Raw genomic sequence first — 22,522 nt, 5'->3', positions numbered from 1 at the left:
CCCCCCCTTTGTTCAGGGACACATTACTCAATTTCTGTTAGTCACGTCTGTGGAACTTGTTCAGTTTATGTCTCAGGTGTTGAATCTTATGTACACACAAATATTTACACATGTTAAGTTTTCTGAAAATAAACGCAGTTGACAGTGAGGACGTTATTTTTTTGCTGAGTTTACTTGGCTGTTCTGGACTTCACTACTTTACCACTAGATGGCAACCTCGTATCTAATTATGTGATATTAATACAAGGATAGTGGAATGATAACGCTTTATTCACAATATGATACAAACTTGTAAATTCAATGCACAAAAGCATGAAACATGGACCACACAAGGTTTTCAACAAAGTACATCAAAACCCATATTTTATTTTAAGTATAGCAATACAATTTACATATTAAATAACACTATAATAGAATGCTCTGATATAGCTTTCAACGAAACAAAACATTTTTTTCCTTATTTTTTTCTTATTTCAGGTTACAAAAGAAGAAGCAACGCCCAGCTGTTCAAAATGGTCAATGGGACGAAATTATTCAGTGACTTACTAGAGCTACTCTATTACACTCTGACAACAGAATTGTAACTCAGAAAAAAATGACAAAACAAAGTAATAACAATAATGATATCACAATCACTGACTTAAAGTTAATGGGAGGCGTGGAATTGTATTGGAATGTGATGACAACCACTAGCTCAGTGCACAGAGACTTGGTTTCCACATTTCACCACAAAAGCAAAGCAACGAAGGAGTTGAAACGAGAGAAAGAAAAATAGCTTTATATGAAAATATAAATTCTATGATTATATACCATAGATACAAAGTTTCCAGAGAACGGTTGGTTATAGAAGCAACAAAATATGTACATTGTTTTCATGACACACTAGTGTTTGTGTTTTGCAACACATAAACACACCTGACAGTGGACACTAGGCTCTGTCAGGAAATTAAGTGTTAACCTAATGGAACAAGACAAAACTGAAAAAAGCTAGTGCTTAATGATGCAAAATGCCTTCACTGACAAAGGGACAAAAGTCAGCTGTCTACCCCAAATGTTGGAGAGTTATGACTTCATTCAAAAGCCCTCCTTGGAAGGAGATGAAACATGACGGGTAAAAAAATAAAATAATTGATGCATCTCTCCACTTAATTTTGTAATTCTATGAGTTGAGTGAGAAATTAAATATAATACAATTGCAATGAACTCCTTCTGTAGCAAAGGGAAGTCCTAAACTAACACAAGTGATGAGGAGTTGATGCAGAAATTCCAGCCTGGAAACAAAAAGATGCCAAAAGAAGCAGAAGAAAAAGTAAACAGAATGATCCTCAGTCAACAGCCTACACATCACTGAAAAAGGAAATCAGACACAAATGCAATTAACTTGCTCTCCCTCTCTGTAATATTTCTATTAACGGAAATGAGTATAAGTCTTTGGTAAAAGTTACAAATCATAGGTATCCTCGATGCTTTGTTGTGATAATCAAATACAAATATTCTAATAGCATGGTCATTGTGCTGTATAATGAATTCACATTTTATTTCAAATGTAAATCACAGGTGGTCTCTCTTTCCTTCAGAAAACTAAGGGAGGTATTTATCAAAGTGATTCTAACAGGAAATATAGAGGTGGCAGTATGACAACAACTAAAACAGGGTCAATGAGTTTATGTGAATCACTCTAGGACTCAAAAACCACAGTAAATCTTTCCTTGCTTAGGCCACCATACGACAGTCATAGCATACAATCATACCACACACAAGCAGAGTCAAGCAACATTGAGGATTAGAAACGACGTACACAAGGCTGTGTGACGTGGGAGCATAAGTCCTTTACCCCAATAATAAATTCAATAGGGTATGACACAGAAAATAGCAATTGGCTGTATCAATTTTCTCAAAGACGTTTCCACTCACACAAGGGCATTATCATTTCTTCATTTGACTCTTCTGTGACTGTGTAGACTATTAGCAGCAAGAAGCAAAAACCAACTGAGCCAGAAGGGGGTGTAAGTGTGCAGAAAATCAACACTGGCATTGAACAAGAGTGGTAAACTGTTGGATCAAGTGGGAGTCAGTTCGGCTGAGGCATGTCATGACATCAGACATCTACAAAATCACAAGCTATAATGATCAGTATATTCATATATATATTTAAAAGCATAATATGAATCATACTAAAAATAATACAAGTTCACAGTAGCTGTTATAATACCACCTTCAATATTCAAATATGGGTTTGAATTGCTAATTAGATGCATAATGAAGATAAAGGTCATATAAACAAAAGAAAATCAAACAACAAATAGAACTGATGAACCTATTGCCTGTAGGTGTGACAGAAACCAGACTGTTGAGTCTTGCAGCAAATGAGTGATATTTGAGCCACAAGGGTGAGGAGAGGAGAAGTGGTTTACTGTAATGAACCTCAGGTTGAACAGCTTATTCATATGAACATGGAGCTATGACACTCTCACTCCTCTTCCTTATATGAGCTAGTAGAGAGCAAACAGAGCAATGTTTTTTTTCCTACTTCTCAAAAGCAGTTGAGTGAGGGCTTTGCCATGGAATGTTGAAATCAGAGCTTAATAAGTGTAGTAGAGTCCATCAGCTTAGTATAGGCAGTAACTGACATTATAGTGCAAACAAGAAAGACAGAAGTATGTTTTGTTGTTGTGAACTCAAAAAATGCAGGTGCAAACGCTCAGTAGGATAACATTAAGACATAAAATGGCAAAAAATAAATATCAAAAACTTTTTATCAGTGTAAAAAAGTAATCAGGTTATTCATTTAACCAAGAGTCTGGCAAAAAAGGCCTCAAAAAGTCTTGTCTTATAGTCCTTGACATTTTACAAAGTAAGTGGCTCTCTGTCTGCGAGGGCCTTGGGCCCCTCAGGCCTGGTGGGTGGGCCCTTCAGACGAGGGACTCCATGCTCTCTGCCTGGTCTGACTCATCAGACATGGCCATGGTGCAGTTTCTGTCCATGGACGTGAGGCCAGAGCCATTCTCCTTGGTGCTGATCAGACTGAGCATAGCTTTATAAAGGTACTGGTACTGATCCTGTGGAGGGAGAGGAACATGCTCTTAGAGAGGGGGGAAACTACAAATGTTAAATTATGAAGTTTTTACATTTAATCCCATAATCATGCTCTACTGGTCTACTTACTATGTCTGTGAAAACTCCAGGCCTCATGAGGTTGATCATTTTGGCCACCTGATAGACGCCCACGGCACTCTCACTCTCCAGCTGCTGGGACAGGGTGGTGAGGGCACACAGCATGCCCGCTGACACTGCCCCGAACCTGGGAGACAGGAGAGGGACAAACAGGGTTACTTTATAGGCCCTAAAACAGGACAGGGACTGAGGGACACACAGGGTCACATATGAGCATAGAGTCCAGTGAGCCCAGAAGGTCAAATTAATTCCACGTGAGACTACAGGAGCGGTTCAGCCCCTTAGAAAAAGAGGGACGCTCACAGGAAAAGGTTGCTGCTTCAATTAACATCCATGTCAAATGTGATGGAGATACACAAGCTAACTACCATGTCTCACCAGCTAATGAATATGCAGACAATTACGACAGCCGTCTATCCAAAACCTCTTAGGGGGGGATTCCATAGTACAGATACCAAACTGAAATGCTCAATTAGTCCCTTTTTTCTCTGGGATGAGACAAGCAATCTTAATTTTCCTAATGAATAAACATGACTGAGGCTGCATGTCTCGTCGTTGGGAGTGTTGTTCGTTGCCGCTAATGTCTGTCAGCATTAATAGACGTTCATTATTTCTAATTGGATGGAGTATCAGGGTACATGGGGGTGGAACTGTGCTTGATGACGAATTGCACATAAAACATTTTTGCAGTTAAATTCCCATGTACCGAATAAAAAATACAAGTTAAATGGGTTTCCATCGCATTTTCAACTGTACTGATGGTTTTGTCACTAAAATGTTGCGTTAAAGGCTATAGTGAGAGTGCCCACTCTGGTCTTGACACCTGTGCTCTAGACAACAGCTGGCACATACACTGTGTGTGTACCCTACATGAGATTATTATGAACAAAAGAGCAAGATTATTTTACATTTGTCAAATGGCAGCCAAGCATCAATCATCATGTCTTCAGAATAAAACCCTTGATATTTATTGGAAAGGAGCATCCAGATCACCATGCACTTTCACCACCCTGTGAAGTTCTTCTGTAGCCTAATAAACTGCATGGTTTCTTGAGTCGTAGTGTGAGGGCCACACAAAATATAATCACGTGACTCTGTTTACTTTGATTTGATGGTTATTATATCGATATTTGAGCATAAAGGCATTTCCACTGCCATTTCTCACATAATTAATTTTACAGACACAAAAAGATCCCACCTTGTCTAGCGTATTTTGTTTTGTCAACATTTGGAAACTTTACCAGCAAATTAACTGTTTCCATCAGGCCTTTCGTGAAATGTTTACTGCCCACATGTACTTTATGCATAAAAAGGTTGCATGGAAACCTGGTTAGAGTGAATAATTACATGTTCTGTTGAAACAGAACACAGTTTAAATGATATACTTAGAGGTTAAAAGCAGAGATAATGATTCTCTCTGTCATCAGGAGCATGATGTGACACACTCACTCATCGTGCACTATGGTGGGTCCGTCTCTGATCATGGCCTCCTCCTTGATGACGTTGATGAGCTCAAAGGTGCTGCTCATGGGAGCATCAGGGTTGGGCCATTTAGGGCACTGGAAGTGACGCACCTCCAACACATAGTCATCCTGGGGGAGAGGGAAAAGAAAGACAGAAGAAGCGATAGTTTAAGGTAGGTGTACATACAAAGATGCCCACCCACACAAAGACTGACTCACACACTCATGCAGGTAAAGACAGTCATACACACAAGCGCAGGCCCATTAAAACACTGAGTATACAAAACATTAGGAACACCTGCTCTTTCCATTACTGAACAGATTAATCCAGGTGAAAGCTATGATCCCTTATTGATGTCACTTGTTAAATCCACTTCAATCAATGTAGATGAAGGGGAGGAGACAGGATAAAGAAGGATTTTTAAGCTGTGAGACAATTAAGACATGGATTGTGTCCCACTGCTGGCTTACTTCTGAAGCTAAGCAGGGTTGGTCCTGGTCAGTCCCTGGATGGGAGACCAGATGCTGCTGGAAGTGGTGTTGGAGGGCCAGTAGGAAGCACTCTTTCCTCTGGTCTAAAAAATATCCCAATGCCCCAGGGCAGTGATACTGCTGTCTTTTGGATGGGACATTAAACGGGTGTTCTGAGGTCATTAAAGATCCCATGGCACTTATTGTAAGAGTAGGGGTGTTAACCCTGGTGTCCTGGCTAAATTCCCAATCTGGCCCTCATATCATCACAGCCACCTAATCATCCCCAGCTTACAATTGGCTCATTCATCCCCTGTAACTATTCCCCACGTTGTTGCTGTAAATGAGAATGTGTTCTCAGTCAACTTACCTGGTAAAATGTTTAAAAAAAAAAGAAAAAAATATTTTTTAAATGGTCAAGAGAAAAGACTGAAGTGTCTTTGAACGGGGTATGGTAGTAGGTGCCAGGCGCACTGGCTTATGTCAAGAACTGCAACACTGCTGGGTTTTTCATGCTCAACATGAAACATGCTCAAGAATGGTCCACCACCCAAAGGACAACTGTGGGAAGCAATGGAGTCAACATGGGCCAGCATCCCTGTGGAACACTTTCGACACCTTGTAGAGTCCATGCCCTGACAAATTGAGGCTGTTCTGAGGGCAAAAGGGGAGGGTGTGCAACTCAATATTAGGAAGGTGTTCCTAATGTTTGGTATACTCAGTATATAATACAGATATATGCCATTTAACAGACACTTTAATCCAAAGCGATTTACAGTCATGCGTGCATACAAACGTATTGGTAGTGCTGGGAATATAACGTACCATCCTGGCGCATGCTCTACCAGCTAAGCTACAGAGGACTTCCTACACCCACACACACGCAGGCACACACATCGCATCATACCTGTGTGGCCTCTAGGATAAAGTCGTGGATGATGATCTGCTCTTCGTTAGAAAGGCATAGTCTGTCTTTGCTGATGAGCGTGACAGTGAAGGCCTCACAGTTCATGGCCTCCTCTCGGCTTGGCCAGTACACAAACTCATCCTCCGCCTAAAGACACAGCCAAACCAAAACAAGGATGAAAATAATAGGGAAAAGGGAGAAGAGGGAAGGGTGAGAAACAAGGGAGGGAAAATGAGAAATACAAGGAAGGGGAGCGTGAGACATTGCAGTTTAGTATAAGAACTGACAGTTCATATTGAGCAAAAGACTTGCCCTAAAACAAAAACATCAACATGTTAAAGGAACTGGAGTATGTGTGCAGAAGTGCCACTACTCAGTGTGTGAAATCATAGATATATAGACAGAGTTAGTTAGAGAGGCGACAGGTATGGGCAGCAGGTAGAGAGGTAAGCCAGCAACCGGAGAATTGCCCGTTTGAATCCCAGGTCCGACAGGAAAAATCTGAAGGGAAATGAGCGGGCAACCGGAGGGTTGCTGGTATCAAATCCTAGAGGACATTGCATGCTATTGTTCCACTGAAAAAGGAACTTAATCCCCCCACAGTAACAGGTTCCTGGGTGCCCCCTGCATTGCTTCAAAACCTGTATATATACCATGCCTTCAGAAGGTATTCACACCCCTTGACTATTTCCACATGTTTTGTCACTGGCCTATACACAATACAAAACATCAAAGTGGAATTATATTTGTACAAATGTATTAAAATATGAAAAACTGAAATGTCTTGAGTCAATAAGTATTCAACCCCTTTGTTATGGCAAGTCTAAATAAGTTCAGGAGTAAAAATGTGCTTAACAAGTCACATAATAAATTGCATGGACTCACTCTGTGTGCAATAATAGTGTTTAACATGATTTTTGCATGACTACCTCATCTCTGTACCACACACATACAATTATCTGTAAGGTTCCTCAGTCGAGCAGTGAATTTCAAACACAGATTCAACCACAAAGACCAGGGAGGTTTTCCAATGCCTCGCAAAGAAGGGCACCTATTGGTAGATGGGTAAAAAAACAACACAGCATTGAATATCCCTTTGAGCATGGTGAAGTTTTTAATTACACCTTGGATGATGTATCATCACACAAAGTAACAGGTGTCCTTCCTAACTCAGTTGCTTGAGAGTAAGAAAACTGCTTAAGGATTTCACCATGAGGCCAATTGTCACGCTTGTCATTGGAAATGGAGGACCAAAACGCAGCAGGTATGTGTATGCTCATCTTGCTCTTTTAATAAATACAAAATGAACACCAAAATAACAAAGAACGAATGATCAACAAAAACAGTCTGGTAAGGCACAAGGCTAAACACAGAATAATCACCCACAAATAACAAACACACCCTCATATATGGGACTCTCAATCAAAGGCAGATAGACAACACCTGCCTTCAACTGAGAGTCCCAACCCCAATTAACCAAACATAGAAACAGACATACTAGACAAAATCACAGAATACCTGAAAACCAAACAGTGCCCAAAAAACCCCGGAATACTTAAACCAAATGCCCCTTCAACAAAACACACCACCCCGAACCACATAAAATGAATACCCTCTGCCACGTCCTGACCAAACTACAATACCAATTAACCTTATACTGGTCAGGAGGTGACACCAATGGTGACTTCAAAATAGTTACAGAGTTTAATGGCTGTGATAGGAGAAAACTGAGGATGGATCAACAACATTGTAATCAGTCCACAATACTAACCTAATTGACAGAGTGAAAAGAAGGAAGCCCGTACAGAATAAAAATATTACAAAACATGCATCCTGTTTGCAACAAGGCGCTAAAGTAATACTGCAAAAAATGTGGCAAAGCAATTCACTTTTTGTCCTGAATACGAAGTGTTATGTTTTGGGCAAATTCAATACAACACATTACTGAGTACCACTGTCCATATTTCAAGCATACTGGTAGCTGCATCATGTTATGGGTATGTTTGTAATCGTTAAGGACAGGGAGTTTTTGAGGATAAAAAATAATGGTGCAAAGCACAGGCAAAATCCTAGAGCTAAACCTGGTTCAGTCTGCTTTCCACCAGACACTGTGAGACAAATTCACCTTTCAGCAGGACAATAACATAAAACACAAGGCCAAATCCACACTGGAGTTGCTTACCAAGAAGACAGTGAATGTTCCTGTGTGGCCGACATTTTACTTAAATCTACTTGAAAATCTATGGCAAGACCTGAAAATGGTTGTCTAGCAATGATCAAGAACCAATTTGACAGAGCTTGAATAATTTTGAAAACAATAATGGGCAAATGTTGCACAATCCAGGTGTGGAAAGCTCTTAGGGACTTGCCCAGAAAGATTCACAGCTGTAATCCCTGTCAAAGGTGCTTCTACAAAGTATTGACTCAGGGGTGTGAATAATTACACTACCTGTCGAAAGTTTTAGAGCACCTACTTATTCAAGGTTTTTCTTTATCTTTACTATTTTCTACATTGTAGAATAATAGTGAAGACATCAAAACTATGAAATAACACATATGGAATCATGTAGTAACCAAAAAAGTGTTAAACAAATCAAAATAAACTACCGTTCAAAAGTTGAAGGTCACTTAGAAATGTCCTTGTGTTTGAAAGAAAAGCAATTTTTTTGTCCATTACAATAACATCAAATTGATCAGAAATACAGTGTAGACATTGTTAATGTTGTAAATGACTATTGTAGCTGGAAACGGCTGATTTTTTTATGGAATATCTATATAGGTGTACAGAGGCCCATTATCGGCAACCATCACTCTTTGTGTTCCAATGGCACGTTGTGTTAGCTAATCCAAGTTTATCATTTTATAAGGCTAATTGATCATTAGAAAACCCTTTTGAAATTATGTTAGCACAGCTGAAAACAGTTGTTCTGATTAAAGAAGCAATAAAACTGGCCTTCTTTAGAATAGTTGAGTATCTGAAGCATCAGCATTTTTGGGTTCGATTACAGGCTCAAAATGTCCAGAAACAAATTACTTTCTTCTGAAACTCATCAGTCTATTCTTGTTCTGAGAAATTAAGGCTATTCCACGCGAGAAATATCCAAGAAACTTAAGATCTCGTGCAACGCTGTGTACTACTCCCTTCACAGAACAGCGCAAACTGGCACTAACTAGAATAGAAAGAGAAGTGGGAGGCCCCGGTGCACAACTGAGCAAGAGGACAAGTACATTTGAGTGTCTAGTTTGAGAAACAGATGCCTCACAAGTCCTCAACTGGCAGCTTCATTAAATAGTACCCGCAAAACACCAGTTTCAACTTCAACAGTGAAGAGGCGACTCCAGGATGCTGGCCTTCTAGGCAGAGTTCCTCTGTCTGTGTTCTTTTACCCATCTTAATCTTTTCTTTCAACTCTGCCTAGAAGGCCAGCATCCCGGAGTCGCCTCCTCACTGTTGATATTGAGACTGGTGTTTTGCGGGTACTATTTAATAAAGCTGCCAGTTGAGGACAGGACAAAAATTAAATCAATTTTGAATTCAGGCTGTACCACAACAAAATGTGTAATAAGTCAACGGGTATGAATACTTTCTGAAGGCACTGTATGAATGTGTGTTTTTTGGCGGGGTTGGGTTAAAAGTGGATGTCACATTTCGTTTGGACCTTGTGTGCAATTGACCAATAAAGTGATCTTAATCTTGATCTTAATAAGACATATGGCTGAGTGGAGCGACTGATACAGCTGCTGTCACCTTCAGTATTCATCTCAATTCCTCTCACCCCCAAACGAGTGGCTTCCTGTGTGAACACTGGGCCAAGGCTGGTGAGAGACTAAGCTTAGGGTGCTAAGACAACCCTTTAATAGACTAGAGATAAGGCTGAAGCCAACAACCCTTGGTGGTGGTGTGTGTGTGCATGTACTGTATGTGTGTGTGTGCCTGCATGCTTGCACACGCACGTGCATTTGTTCATGTGCGTGTGTGCGTGTGTGTGAGAGACCCACCAGCCCCTGGTTGTCCGGCAGCATGACAATGATCTGTGCATTGTGGTCCCAGATCATCCTCCAGAAGTCTTTAGTGGTGTGGGGCAGAGGATGCTGGGTAATGATGAACTCATTGCTCCTGTAGTAGCCCTGTGGTGTCACAACAGAGGTCAAAGGTTCAAGCAAGGGTTGTGTTGTGGTTACACACAAAGATGAAAACAAGCCTGTGTGTGTCAGATGAAACCTGCCACAGCAGTAGAATACCACTGCTCAAAACACCTTAGATCTAGCGGTCTACCTTTTTATGTCCCGACACAAACCTAGGATTCACATAGGTCAACAACAACTCCAAGTCCATTCCTTTCAGTTGATAGCAATGAACAATGTCTATGATAGCAATGTCTATAAGAGAAAGGGATCTTGTATCATAACTGACATTCCTTAGCTCAGTTGGTCCAGCCGGGTGTGTGACAGGGACAGTGAATGATTGACAGAGGAGGGACAGGAGGTGGTACTCACCATTATGTAAGACGCGTTAATGTAATCTGTGCCTTTCATGCCGGGTAAAGGTGCCAACCCCACCCTCGCTCGCTCCGCTGCCATAGAGAAAGGGAGATCCAATCAAGGCACAGTGATCATAGAGCTAAGCAGCAAACATGTTCTTATTGGTTTACAAAGCAGTGTGTCATTTCTATGAAAGCAGCCACAGCATAATCACTTAAAAGAACTATAGTATGAGCATGGACCATAAACAACTGGTTATGTAACTAACTACTGTAGATGAATGACTTCCTATGACCATGAATAGAGCCGTTATCAGAAACAGGAAACTGTGGAAAGCAGCAGTCTAGACGGGAGCCAATACGAAATCTGAATATCGCTGTCAGGTGGTGCATGGATAATATAATTTGACTTACAGGGTACTACCGAGGAGTTTCGGTTCTTCTCTTTGTTGCACTCCTTCTGAGCACTGAAGCACTCCACAAACCTGGCGTTACACTGAGTCACCAACTGCAACAAGAGAGGAGGTGAGAGGGCAAGAAAGAGGGACAGACGGGTGGATGAAAGTGGGGGAGGAAGAAAGAGAGAGAGAGAGAGGTTAGATAACAATGATACAATACAGAGTATGTGATAAAGACACATGCTTCCATTGATCATTCATACCCTCCCTACTCTGTCATTTAAACAAACTGTCATGGCCTGCAGTACTCTCCGTAGAGTCACTGACCTCAGGTGTTCTGACACTGACCACTCTACTGTTATGGCCTGAACATGAGGTTCAGAACATAGCTAGTAGTCTAAACGTGTGTTGATAATACAGCCCAACCATGTGCTGCTTCCCATCAATACCGATTTTCAACAGTTAATTAAATTATAGTCAAGTCTCAGATCAAATCCTGCTGACTGAAAAAAGTGTTTGCTCATCTTAATATTGCAGGTAACACTCATGCCAAAAAGACAAACACTGCTTAATTCTTTGTAGAGCAGAAATTAAGACAGACTTTTTGGGGCTGTGAAAAACAAAATAAATATTCTCTCCAAAAAATTATTAACTTCAAATCCGGCCTTGAGGCTAATTGCATTAAAATCCTAATGGCTGCCATTGTTTCGCAAGAGCATGCTCAATCTCGCCCAACCCTGGGCTAAATCAAATACACCGTTGAGGAGAATAATGAAAGCCAATTACGTTGTGAGCTTGTCATCAAACCAGGCAACAACCCAGACCCCCCACCATTATAGGAAAGTTCACATCTCCCTGGAAACAAGCAGTGAGTAGGGTTAGTCAAAGGGGGCGCCCGAGGAAGATAAGTACTCTTCCCACAAATGTATTTCCATTCTAATTACGATCACTTCTCCAGTAGTGGGCCCTGAGGGAGATGAATCACAACTGTGTGATGCTGAGGGACGTCTTTAAGGAGACAGACAGGACCCTGAAGTCCCTGCTCTGGGAAAACATGGGAACGATGGAGAGCTGAGAGAAAAGAGAGGATAGAGGGAGAGTGGGGTACAGAGAGAGAGAGAGAGAGAGAAAGAAAGGTAAGGAGAGACAAAGAGAGAGAGAGCAAGAGACAGAGACATGTGGCAGAAAAAGAAAGATGAAGAGAAAATATGTTTGAGAGAGAAGGAGCATGATAGGCAGATAGAGAAAGAGATCCAGGGGAATGAGTGTTCAGTAAGACTGAGAAGGAGGTGCTCTGACCTTAAACTGTTTCTCCAGCCGTGTCTTGCCGCCCACCCCAGGCGTAAGGATACTGTTGACATAGCTGTGCAGCTGGCTGGACAACACCTCCGTCTCCTTCCCCATGATGGCCTCAATCAACGCATCATGAATGAAGATATACTGCTCCTATAGGCCAAGCAGGACAGAAAGAGAGAACACCAGTCAGACATGCAGACAAAGTGGCAGCGCAGCTCTTTTTAGAGCAGATATATTATGACAATGACCATGGTCCCATTGGTCCAGGACAACAGTGGCTGTGTGATGCATGCCATTCCTATATTTACAAAGAGGGACATGGACAGACTTAAACACAGCTGCATAAGACAGATAAGAAAGATGGAAGTTTAACGTTATGCTCTACTGTAGCTGTCCACTAGCTGCAGTTTGATCATTCGGGACTTTACCACAGATGCTCAAGTGAATAGAATGGCACATGGTGATTATAAAATGATTCACTCAGGATGTTCATACACACTAAAAAACACACACACACACACACACACAACCCACCTCTGTTTGTACCAGGTAGTTGCGCTGGGTCCGGATGTGTTTGAGGAAGCCCAGGACGTTGACTGTGCTTTTGTCCTTGATCTGCTGCAGCATGCTGTCTATGACGATGTAGGTCCCTGTCCGGCCCACACCCGCACTGCACACACCCACAAGAACACACAACTTGGATATTCATACAGGGTTTCCTATCGGCATTTAGGTCTTCAAGAATGTGGACAAAGAGGTCCATGACAGCAGCAGACTAATTCATCTTCTAACCCAGCTGTCAATCCCAGTCCATGTACGCTGCATTCATTTTCTCCTCTAACTGGTTCTTAATCGATCAATTCATGTCATTGACTGGCCAGAGAGTCCAGACACGTCATTTTCCAGATCTAAACCAGTTGCTGATGATTGATTTTCAAGGACTGAATTTGGGGAGAGCAGCTCTAATGCATCCAAACCCTCCTGGAGAAGTCATACAGTACAAACTCCTATAAAACATGCCTTAACGTCACCTCTGACCCTTAACAGGGCTATTTCTACCTCATAGGTGGACTTCCCTCTCCTCATGTCAAGGACCTGTGTGTAGTGTGAGTTAATAAGAGGAGAGGAAGCAGACGGCCTTAATCATTAACAGAAATCCATGTTCAGCAGGAGAAGCCAGTCGGCAGCACTGACAGTGTGAGAAGGTCCACCCAGGTCACAGACACAGTAATAAGCCTGGCTAGAGGACCTGTGGTGTGTGTGTGTGTGTGTCTGGCAGAGCTGTATAGTTGAGTGTGTAGACACAGCGGGTTCTGCCTGTGAAGGGTCATTATCGAACAGCACAAGACAGATGACATTAGAGACCATTACTCTCATTAGCGAGGAGGGAACTTTCACTGGACAATTACAGTCCATTTCCCTGCCTTAAACACATGCTTAGCTAACCACGGCTGGGATTCCTTTCTCTCAGGGAACAAAGGAAGTGCAGAGTAGCTGTAGGGAAAATTAGTGTATATTTCAGACTGCAGTGCATATTACACTCTAAAAATTAGGGGTTCAACTGGAGTTCAAAGATCCTCGAAGATCCTCGAAGAACCTTAGGGTTCTTGGCAATGAAAAACAGCCCCAAAAAGGTTCTTCAAAGAACTTATTAGGAGGTGGGGTTCATCGAGGAACCCCCATTGTTGCTGGAATTCTTCGGGGAACTTCGCAATTGCAACTGAAAACACTTGTGCCAAGTTCGAATGTGACAACAGTTAAAAGGGTAAGTTGGGTTGATGTTTGGCTCTGAATATGTATCGAAATAATTGATATAATAATATCAAATACTAATGAATAACAAAGACAATTATGGTCTTCTATGAATAGCTTCCATAACGTTAGCTGTCATGTTAATTAGCTATAGTTCATAAGAATTAACATAAATATTAGAAAGCCGGGTTTGACTGTTGATGTTGTATGAGCTACAGTACAGTTACGTTAGTACAGTTACGTTAGCTAGCTAACGTTATGTCCTAAGTATGCAGAACTAGGTTTGTATTATTTCCTGAACTATATTCTGTCCCATATATTGTATATCACTTCCATAAAGCCAACATGGTTTTACACTCATTAACGTAAGTTTCCAATCTAGAGCAGGTCTCGCTTTTGTGAGAATGAACTAGCTAATGTTAGCTTCGTTGACGCTAGCTAGCTAACCAACTAACCAACTAACTAACTAACCACGGTGACCTGTTGTCAGCCTGATAAAATATTGAACAATTTGTGTGCAAAGATAGCTTGGAATGTGATATTAGGCCTGTTTGGCAGTACTTTTACTGTATGGCAATACTGTATTGGTTAGTGCTTTCTCTAATATGTTCTTCTATTTTGCATTACATTTTATGTCAATGCCATTTATCTTTCAATATTTATTTAATATATACACTACCGTTCAAAAGTTTGGGGTCACTTAGAAATGTCCTTGTTTTTGAAAGAAAAGCACATTTTCTGTCCAATAACTACGGTGTAGACATTGATAATGTTGTAAATGACTATTGTAGCTGGAAACGGCAGATTTTTTATGGAATATCTACATTGGCGTACAGAGGCCCATTATCAGCAACCAAGGACAGCTGCATTTGAAGTGTACATTTAACCTAGATAGCAGTCAATACAAACTGAAATCTATTAGCATACAAATGTGTGCAAAGAACTTTTCATATCTTCTCAGAAATTAATAATAAAGTTCATGAAATGGATATAGACAAAAAGATAATTCAAGGACTAGCAGAGGTAGAGAGGCGAGGCAGGGGTGAGGACATCATCCTGCTATTTCGACAGTTCCTGAAGGACAATACAGAAGAGGCACACAGGGGTATTTGCTCTTATTCCTTCCCTTTCTATAATGTATTTTGCAATAAAATTAGCAAGTGTAGTAATTTCATTGCTTTACTTTACTAGGACTCGAGACCACAGCAGCGATCCTGCTCTTGCCCTACCTCTTCAATGAGGACCCGAGTGGCCTTTATGGCTGTGACAAGGTATGCCTATGCTCAAATAATCTGTTTCTTCATTAACATATGTGCATGCTTATATAAAACTACAGCTGAACATTTGTTATGTTCTTTGTTAATTGTATGTGTATTCATCTTTTCTTACTTTTGTTGACACAGATTTCACCGCTCTTCACTCCTTTACTGCACATCGGTGGGAATCCAATTCACCATGAGAGTGAAATCACACTGGTATTTGATGGGAAGAACATCCGGGCCCTAGAGGACGTCCCCATGGGACTTGGGGCTCTGCTAGGGCTGGATTTTAGATTTTCAGTAAAATTTCCCAAAAATGTCAGAAAAACACTTATGTTCTTAAGTTACTGTGTTCTGGGGATAAGAGAAGTTGGGGTGAAGTTACCAGGGCCGGTCATAAAGATGGCAAACTCCCTAACATAACTAAGTGGTTGTTGGGCAAGTGGTTGTTGGACACACACACACTAAAGCAAAAAAAATCTGTATTTAGTATCAAGTCTACAATATTGTTAGTTAACCTATGATTAATTTTTAATGTATGTTGTTTTTATTGTACATCATTATTTAATAAAACATTTTTTTTTAATGAAATGCACTATACAAAGTAAATGTATTATTTATTATGGTCTGACATGTCTGCAGAATTTCTTTTATATGTTTTGTTTGGTAAATTGTTTTGTAAATATGAATTCACATTTGTGGTGCCACTAAATAAACAATGTATTATTTAAATCAATATTATCAATATTGTTATTATTATTATAAAATATTTTTTATAATGGAAGGAGGGAGGACAGGGAGTTCAAAAAATTAACCCCAAAAGGTTCTTCGAGGAACCATTATAAGGGGTTCTTCGAATAACCTTTTTCAAGGGATCTTAGAAGAACTTAAAGGGTTTCCCTCACAGTTTCAATTTGAAGAACCCCTAAAGGATACTCCAGGAACCTTTACTTTTTAGAGTGCATGGCTCTATGCCAGGTCACTCACAGCACTGCATGTAGAGGGCATACTTTTTCATCTCAGTCGTGCCAAATCAAATTGTATTTGTCACATAAAAGTAACAAATAATTAAAGAGCAGCAGTAAAATAACAATAACGAGGCTATATACAGGGGGTACCGGTACATAGTCAAAGTGAGGAGGCACCGATTAGTCGAGGTAATTGAGATAATATGTACATGTAGGCAGAGTTATTAAAGAGACTATGCATAGATACTAACAGAGAGTAGTAGCAGTGTAAAGGGGGGGAAATGCAAATAGTCTGGGCAGCCATTTGATTAGATGTTCAGGAGTCTTATGGCTTGGGGGTAGAAGCTGTTTAGAAGCCTCTTGGACCTAGATTTGGCCCTCTGGTACTGCTTGCCATGCGGTAGCAGAGAGAACAGTCTATGACTAGGGTGGCTGGAGTCTTTGACAATTTTTAGGGCCTTGCTCTGACACCGCCTGGTATAGAGGCCCTGGATGGCAGGAAGCTTAGCCCCAGTGATGTACTGGGCCGTACACACTACCCTCTGTAGTGCCTAACGGTCGGAGGCCGAGCTGTTGCCATACCAGGCAGTGATGCAATCAGTCAGGAGGCTCTCGATGGTGCAGCTGTAGAACCTTTTGAGGATCTGAGGACCCATGCCAAATCTTTTGTCGTCCGGAACAGCTGATGCTCTCATGCATGTTTCAGTGTTACTTGCCTCGAACCGATCATAGAAGTAATTTAGCTCATCTGGTAGGCTCGTGTCACTGGGCAGCTTTCGGCTGTGCTTCCCTTTGTAGTCTGTAATAGTTTGCAAGTCCTGCCACATCTGACGAGCGTCGGAGCCTGTGTAGTATGATTCAATCTTAGTCCTGTATTGACGCTTTGCCTGTTTAATTGTTCGTCGGAGGGCATAGCAGGATTTCTTATAAGCTTCTGGGTTAGACTCCCGCTCCTTGAAAGCGGCAGCTCTACCCTTTAGCTCAGTGCGGATGTTGTCTGTAATCCATGGCTTCTGGTTGGGGTATGTACGCACAGTCACTGTGGGGACGACGTCATCGATGTATTTATTGATGAAGCCAGTGACTGATATGGTGTACTCCTCAATGCCATCGGATGAATCCCGGAACATATTCCAGTCTGTGCTAGCAAAACAGTCCTGTAGCTTAGCATCTACTTCATCTGACCACTTTTTTATTAGCCGAGTCACTGGTGCTTCCTGCTTACATTTTTGCTTGTAAGTAGGAATCAGGAGGATAGAATTATGGTCAGATTTGCCAAATGGAGGGCGAGGGAGAGCTTTGTACGTGTCTCTGTGTGTGGAGTAAAGGTGGTCTAGAGTTTCTTTCCCTCTAGTTGCACATTTAACATGGTGGTGGAAATTTGGTAAAACAGATTTAAGTTCCCTGCATTAAAGTCCCCGGCCACTAGGAGCGCCGCCTCTGGATGAGCATTTTCCTGTTTGCTTATGGCTGTATACAGCTCATTAAGTGCGTCTTAGTGCAAGCATCGGTCTGTGATGGTATGTAGACAGCTACGAAAAAAACAGATGAAAACTCTCTAGGTAGATAGTGTGGTCTACAGCTTATTATGAGATACTCTACCTTAGGCGAGCAAAACCTCGAGAATTCCTTAGATATCGTGCACCAGCTGCTGTTTACAAATATACATAGACCGCTACCCCTTGTCTTACCAAATGCTGCTGTTCTATCCTGCCGATACAGTGTCAAACCGGCCAGCTGTATTTTGTGAATGTTGTCGTTCAGCCACAACTCGGTGAAACATAAGATATTAAAAAAATGTTATTAGTTTAATCTTGCTTTAATCTTGCTCGTAGATCATCAATTTTATTTTCCAATATTTGCATGTTTGCCAATAGAATGGATGGCAGTGGGAGTTTACTCGATCACCTACAAATTCTCAGAAGGCAGCCCGACCACCGCCCCCTTTTTCTCCATCTTCTCTTCACGCAAATGAAAAAGGATTTTGGCCTGTTTCCAGGAAAGCAGTATATCCTTCACGTCGGACTCGTTAAAGGAAAAAGCTTCTACCAGTTCGTGGTGAGTAATCGCTGTTCTGATGTCCAGAAGTTATTTTCGGTCATAAGAGAGTCGCAGCAACATTATGTACAAAATAAGTTAAAAAAATGCGTTATAAACAACGCAATTTAAAAAATAAATAAATAACAAAAATCATACCCATTTATTGGCCGAAACACAACAGATAAATAATAAACTAAACTAAACTACAGTAAATCATGAAACTGTCTTATATTTACTATTTTTGGGGGCTCATTAGTTCTCATAATCTTTATTTTTGCCTTTTGTTCGTCCTCTCATGCTTGATACATTTTTGAATACACAGTTTGCAAAATGTGCACCCCTTCTAACTTAGTAAGTCTTCTCCTAGAAGAACCCCTTAGCAGCACAGTGACAGAGACAGTACCTGCAGTGGACCAGCATAGGGCCCATCTCCGGGGTCTGGGCGGCAGCGGACCTCCTGACGAAGGTGAGCACGGGGAGGGTGTACTCAGGGACGCCCATGTCAGGCCACTGGGTATAGTGGTATTGCACCACCGTTCTTTCACTCTGACACCCCTTAGGGTTCCCTTTCTGACCCTTGGAGAGGGGAGGGAGGAAGAGGGAGGAGGGAGATAGAGAGAAAACACATTGATTAGTATCTTTCTACATGATAAGAAGTAGATGAGATATCATGTTAGTCACTTTTCAATAACACTGAGACCAGTAGAACAGGATCACCTGAGAAGACAGGTATGGAGACCATTAACACTGTAGACCAATAACACTGTAGACCAATAACACTGTAGACCATTAACACTGTAGACCAATAACACTGTAGACCAATAACAATGTAGACCAATAACACTGTAGACCATTAACACTGTAGACCAATAACACTGTAGACCAATAACAATGTAGACCATTAACACTGTAGACCATTAACACTGTAGACCATTAACACAGTAGACCTATAACACTGTAGACCAATAACACTGTAGACCAATAACAATGTAGACCATTAACACTGTAGACCATTAACACTGTAGACCTATAACACTGTAGACCTATAACACTGTAGACCAATAACACTGTAGACCTATAACACTGTAGACCTATAACACTGTAGACCTATAACACTGTAGACCTATAACACTGTCACTGACCTTTTTTACTTTTGTGTTGCGCACGGTGAAGCGTCGTAGCGTGTAGCAGGCGTGCACTTTGGTGCTCTTTAGCGTGACCACGATGTTCCCATATTCCTCTGTGTTCTCTGTGGGCCAGTACTGATCACATTTTCTCTGCAGAGATACACCTCACATGGTTAGGGACTCTTGTTTCAATGAATCACAAAAAACAAAAGGTTATTATATGATTACGAAAAGGATCTATTGAATTGTAGTGTATATACCCTTCCTTTCTCCACGAGGTTGGTGATCATGACGATGATGCCAGTGTTCTGTTCCCACACCATCCTCCAGAAGTCCTCGAAGGTGGACTTGAGAGGGCCCTGGGCCGCGATGTATGCCTTGGGCTTGTTATAGCCCTACCATACACAGGGAAACAAGGTGAGAGACCATGAACAAAACATACACAATATTCATAGACATTGTCATGCTTGTACAATACGTAACACATATTGTACATACACGCCTACAATACACAGTACAAAAACCTCATTATTACAAATACACACACACACGACCAGATGGCCCAAAATAGATACTCCAATCAACACTCACATCTACGTAATTGGCATTGATATAGTCACTGTGTTTGGTGTCCTTCCCAGCTAAAGGCCGTAGCTTCACCCGACTGTGGTCGTCTGGAGGAGAGACAGGGACAGTTAGCTGTGTGTGTGTGTGTGTGTGTGTGTGTGTGTGTGTGTGTGTGTGTGTGTGTGTGTGTGTGTGTGTGTGTGTGTGTGTGTGTGTGTGTGTGTGTGGTGTGTCTCACATTCCCCACACTACATATTCTGTTAGCTCTGAAGACACCAGTAACCTAGATGATGAGAGCTGTACTCTCCTCTCCATGACAGCCTGTCATGCTCCTGTATTGTGATGTGTGGTGTGCCCTACTCACAGGCCACGATGTTGATGTATCTGTTCTTGTGCTTGTTGTCTGGATGGTTGGAGTGCTCCGACGTGATCTTCATGTCCACCGTGCATCGCTGCACCTCCTGTGGGGGCGAGAGAGACACACACCAAGGGTAACATTTTGGAACGAAGTGAAAAGAGAGATTTTGACAGTTATAGAGGCATTTCTGCTAACATCTAAGCAATTTTTTGCTGTCAGAATGCGGTCGACAAAGTGACAGACACAGGGCAGCTGTCTCCCTCCCTCTCTTCCTCTCTCTCTCTCTTCCTCGCTCTCTCTGAGAAGAAGTTGACACTCTCTCCAGGGTTGGGCTCAATTCAAATCAAAGGGCAGTCAATTCAGGAAGTGATAAATAGCTTCTACTTTCCAGTTTATTGAGAAGTCATTGAAAATAAATACCCTTTATCTATTATTGAATTGTCGTTTCAGTTTACTTTCTGAATAGACTGCCTTCAATTCGATTTGAGCCCAACTCTGGCTCTCTCCCCTTTAGTGCTGTCACACACTAAGCTAACCATCACGCAATCTTCCCAAACCTCCGCTGCTCTCACAACATCATTCCACTTCCAGTGGAACCATAAAGTATGCCATACATTGAGAAGCTTCATGTATCACTTTTATCAACTGTCCTTTAAAGCCACGGCAGAAAACATGCCAAATATGCTTGCGTTCTTTGTGTGTCTCGATACAATCATGAAACCAGAGAACACATGCCCATTCTACTCTATCAATGACAAACCAACAACAGTTATCTGGCCTTCTAGCAACACGAATTATGACCGACCATGGTCTTCAGTCTGGTTTTAGCCCCTCGTTCATTTCCTCTAAGGATTTACAGATCAACAACCTTGTTATATCTTTAATAGATGTCTCTCTCCATGGTACAAACAGGAATAGTCATTTATTCTGGGCACAGCAGAAGAATTCAGACCCCTCATACAAGTCGGATATATTTATATATATAGATATATATATATCTATAGATATATATAAGGGAAGGGTGACTGTGGAGGTGGGGTGTACATGGGTAAGAACAGGGTGCTGGGATCAAGTTGTGAGGGCTTGGGGACAGTGAGACTGGGTACATACTGACTGTAAAGCCACTGGCTGATGTGACCACCAGATGGCTTATACATACACCACACACACGCCAGACACACACACGCCTGCACACACACGCTTATACATGCTTACACACACACACACACACACACGTACACACACGGAATACGGACACAGCTGCCCACTGGCTCCAATTACAGTGTGTATGCCAAGGAGAGTAGTGGCATTACAGAATGAGATCCTAAAAATGAGCAGATCTCTAGCCAACACCAGGGAGAATTCAACCATGGTGGACATATGTAGACATTAAAATGACAAGAAGGTATTTATAAATTACCCCAGAACCCTGTCTGTCTATATGGTGTGAAAGGCATCAGGGTACAGAGAGTTATTTCCCTGGAACTACAGTAGTAAATCTATGAGACATGACGCAAATGGACATATTAGCCACCAAGATCGAAGTCATGTCATGTAACTAACATGTCCTCTGAATATTTCACTATATTCTCCCTGTAACTCTATCTGTATGCAGCACGCATTCTAGCCTTCTTCTCCCCCCGCCCCAAAGATTCCCATTGCACAGTGCCCAGCGATCCAGGCCCAGCCAAACCCATTCCCCAGCCTCTCCCCCTGTCTTTACACACCCTACCCACGTCTCCCTGGGGCCCGGTGGGACAAATCCACTTGTCGGGGCCCGAGGACGCTCCACCCAAAGGGGTTTCGCTCCGCCGCCTTCCCCCTTTCTCCTGCCTCCTTTCTGGGGCAGAATAAAGAGATGTAGAGTGCAAGGAGCACTCCATTCACTCAGGAGAGGGGCCCCCCTTAAACCTTAAACCACTTCCAAGTGTCCATCACACTGGCCTGGACAACAAGCGGGTGGTGGTGGGGGAGTGGCAGTTTTGCTAGCCCCATGAGGAAACTCATTAGCAGGGCCCAGTGTAGGACAGCTCCCCCATCCTTCTTCTGGGGAGAGGGTCACTAAGAAATACTGAGAGGTTTGCTAATGGCTGAGAAAGTAAGGGTGGGAGAAGGTGAAGGGGGGGAGAAAGAGGGCAGCAGAGTGGGTTTCTCAAACTACAGCGATAGAAATAGGAGAGGTATTTACAGCACATATATCTGTTAGCATGTGATCAAAATCCCCCTCAAAATAAGTTGTAGGATCACTGACTGAGCCCTCA

The 22,522-nt window shown here is 41.9% G+C and overlaps 1 protein-coding gene across 3 annotated transcripts in view; it reads right to left on the bottom strand.

Moving 5' to 3' along the window:
* Positions 1 to 346: 346 nt before the first annotated feature.
* Positions 347 to 22,522, bottom strand: part of LOC106565854 (protein tyrosine phosphatase receptor type G) — a 337,880-nt gene continuing 315,704 nt past the window's right edge. For 2 of the 3 annotated variants that reach the window (XM_014133451.3, XM_014133452.3), the window contains 14 exons: positions 20,268 to 20,364; positions 19,928 to 20,010; positions 19,597 to 19,731; positions 19,352 to 19,486; positions 18,613 to 18,785; positions 12,725 to 12,860; positions 12,194 to 12,340; positions 10,911 to 11,004; positions 10,513 to 10,589; positions 10,015 to 10,143; positions 6,016 to 6,162; positions 4,624 to 4,766; positions 3,166 to 3,301; positions 347 to 3,059 (listed from right to left, as the gene is read on the bottom strand). In XM_014133451.3, the coding sequence (XP_013988926.1) occupies positions 2,913 to 3,059; positions 3,166 to 3,301; positions 4,624 to 4,766; positions 6,016 to 6,162; positions 10,015 to 10,143; positions 10,513 to 10,589; positions 10,911 to 11,004; positions 12,194 to 12,340; positions 12,725 to 12,860; positions 18,613 to 18,785; positions 19,352 to 19,486; positions 19,597 to 19,731; positions 19,928 to 20,010; positions 20,268 to 20,364 (1,779 nt within the window). In that variant the 3' untranslated portion in view covers positions 347 to 2,912. The other variant, XM_014133453.3, reaches the window with a different exon arrangement.

Source organism: Salmo salar, chromosome 12 (assembly GCF_965601325.2).
Source record: "Salmo salar chromosome 12, fSalSal1, whole genome shotgun sequence".
NCBI lineage: Eukaryota > Metazoa > Chordata > Actinopteri > Salmoniformes > Salmonidae > Salmo > Salmo salar.
This window is presented reverse-complemented; position numbering and strand designations above follow the sequence as displayed.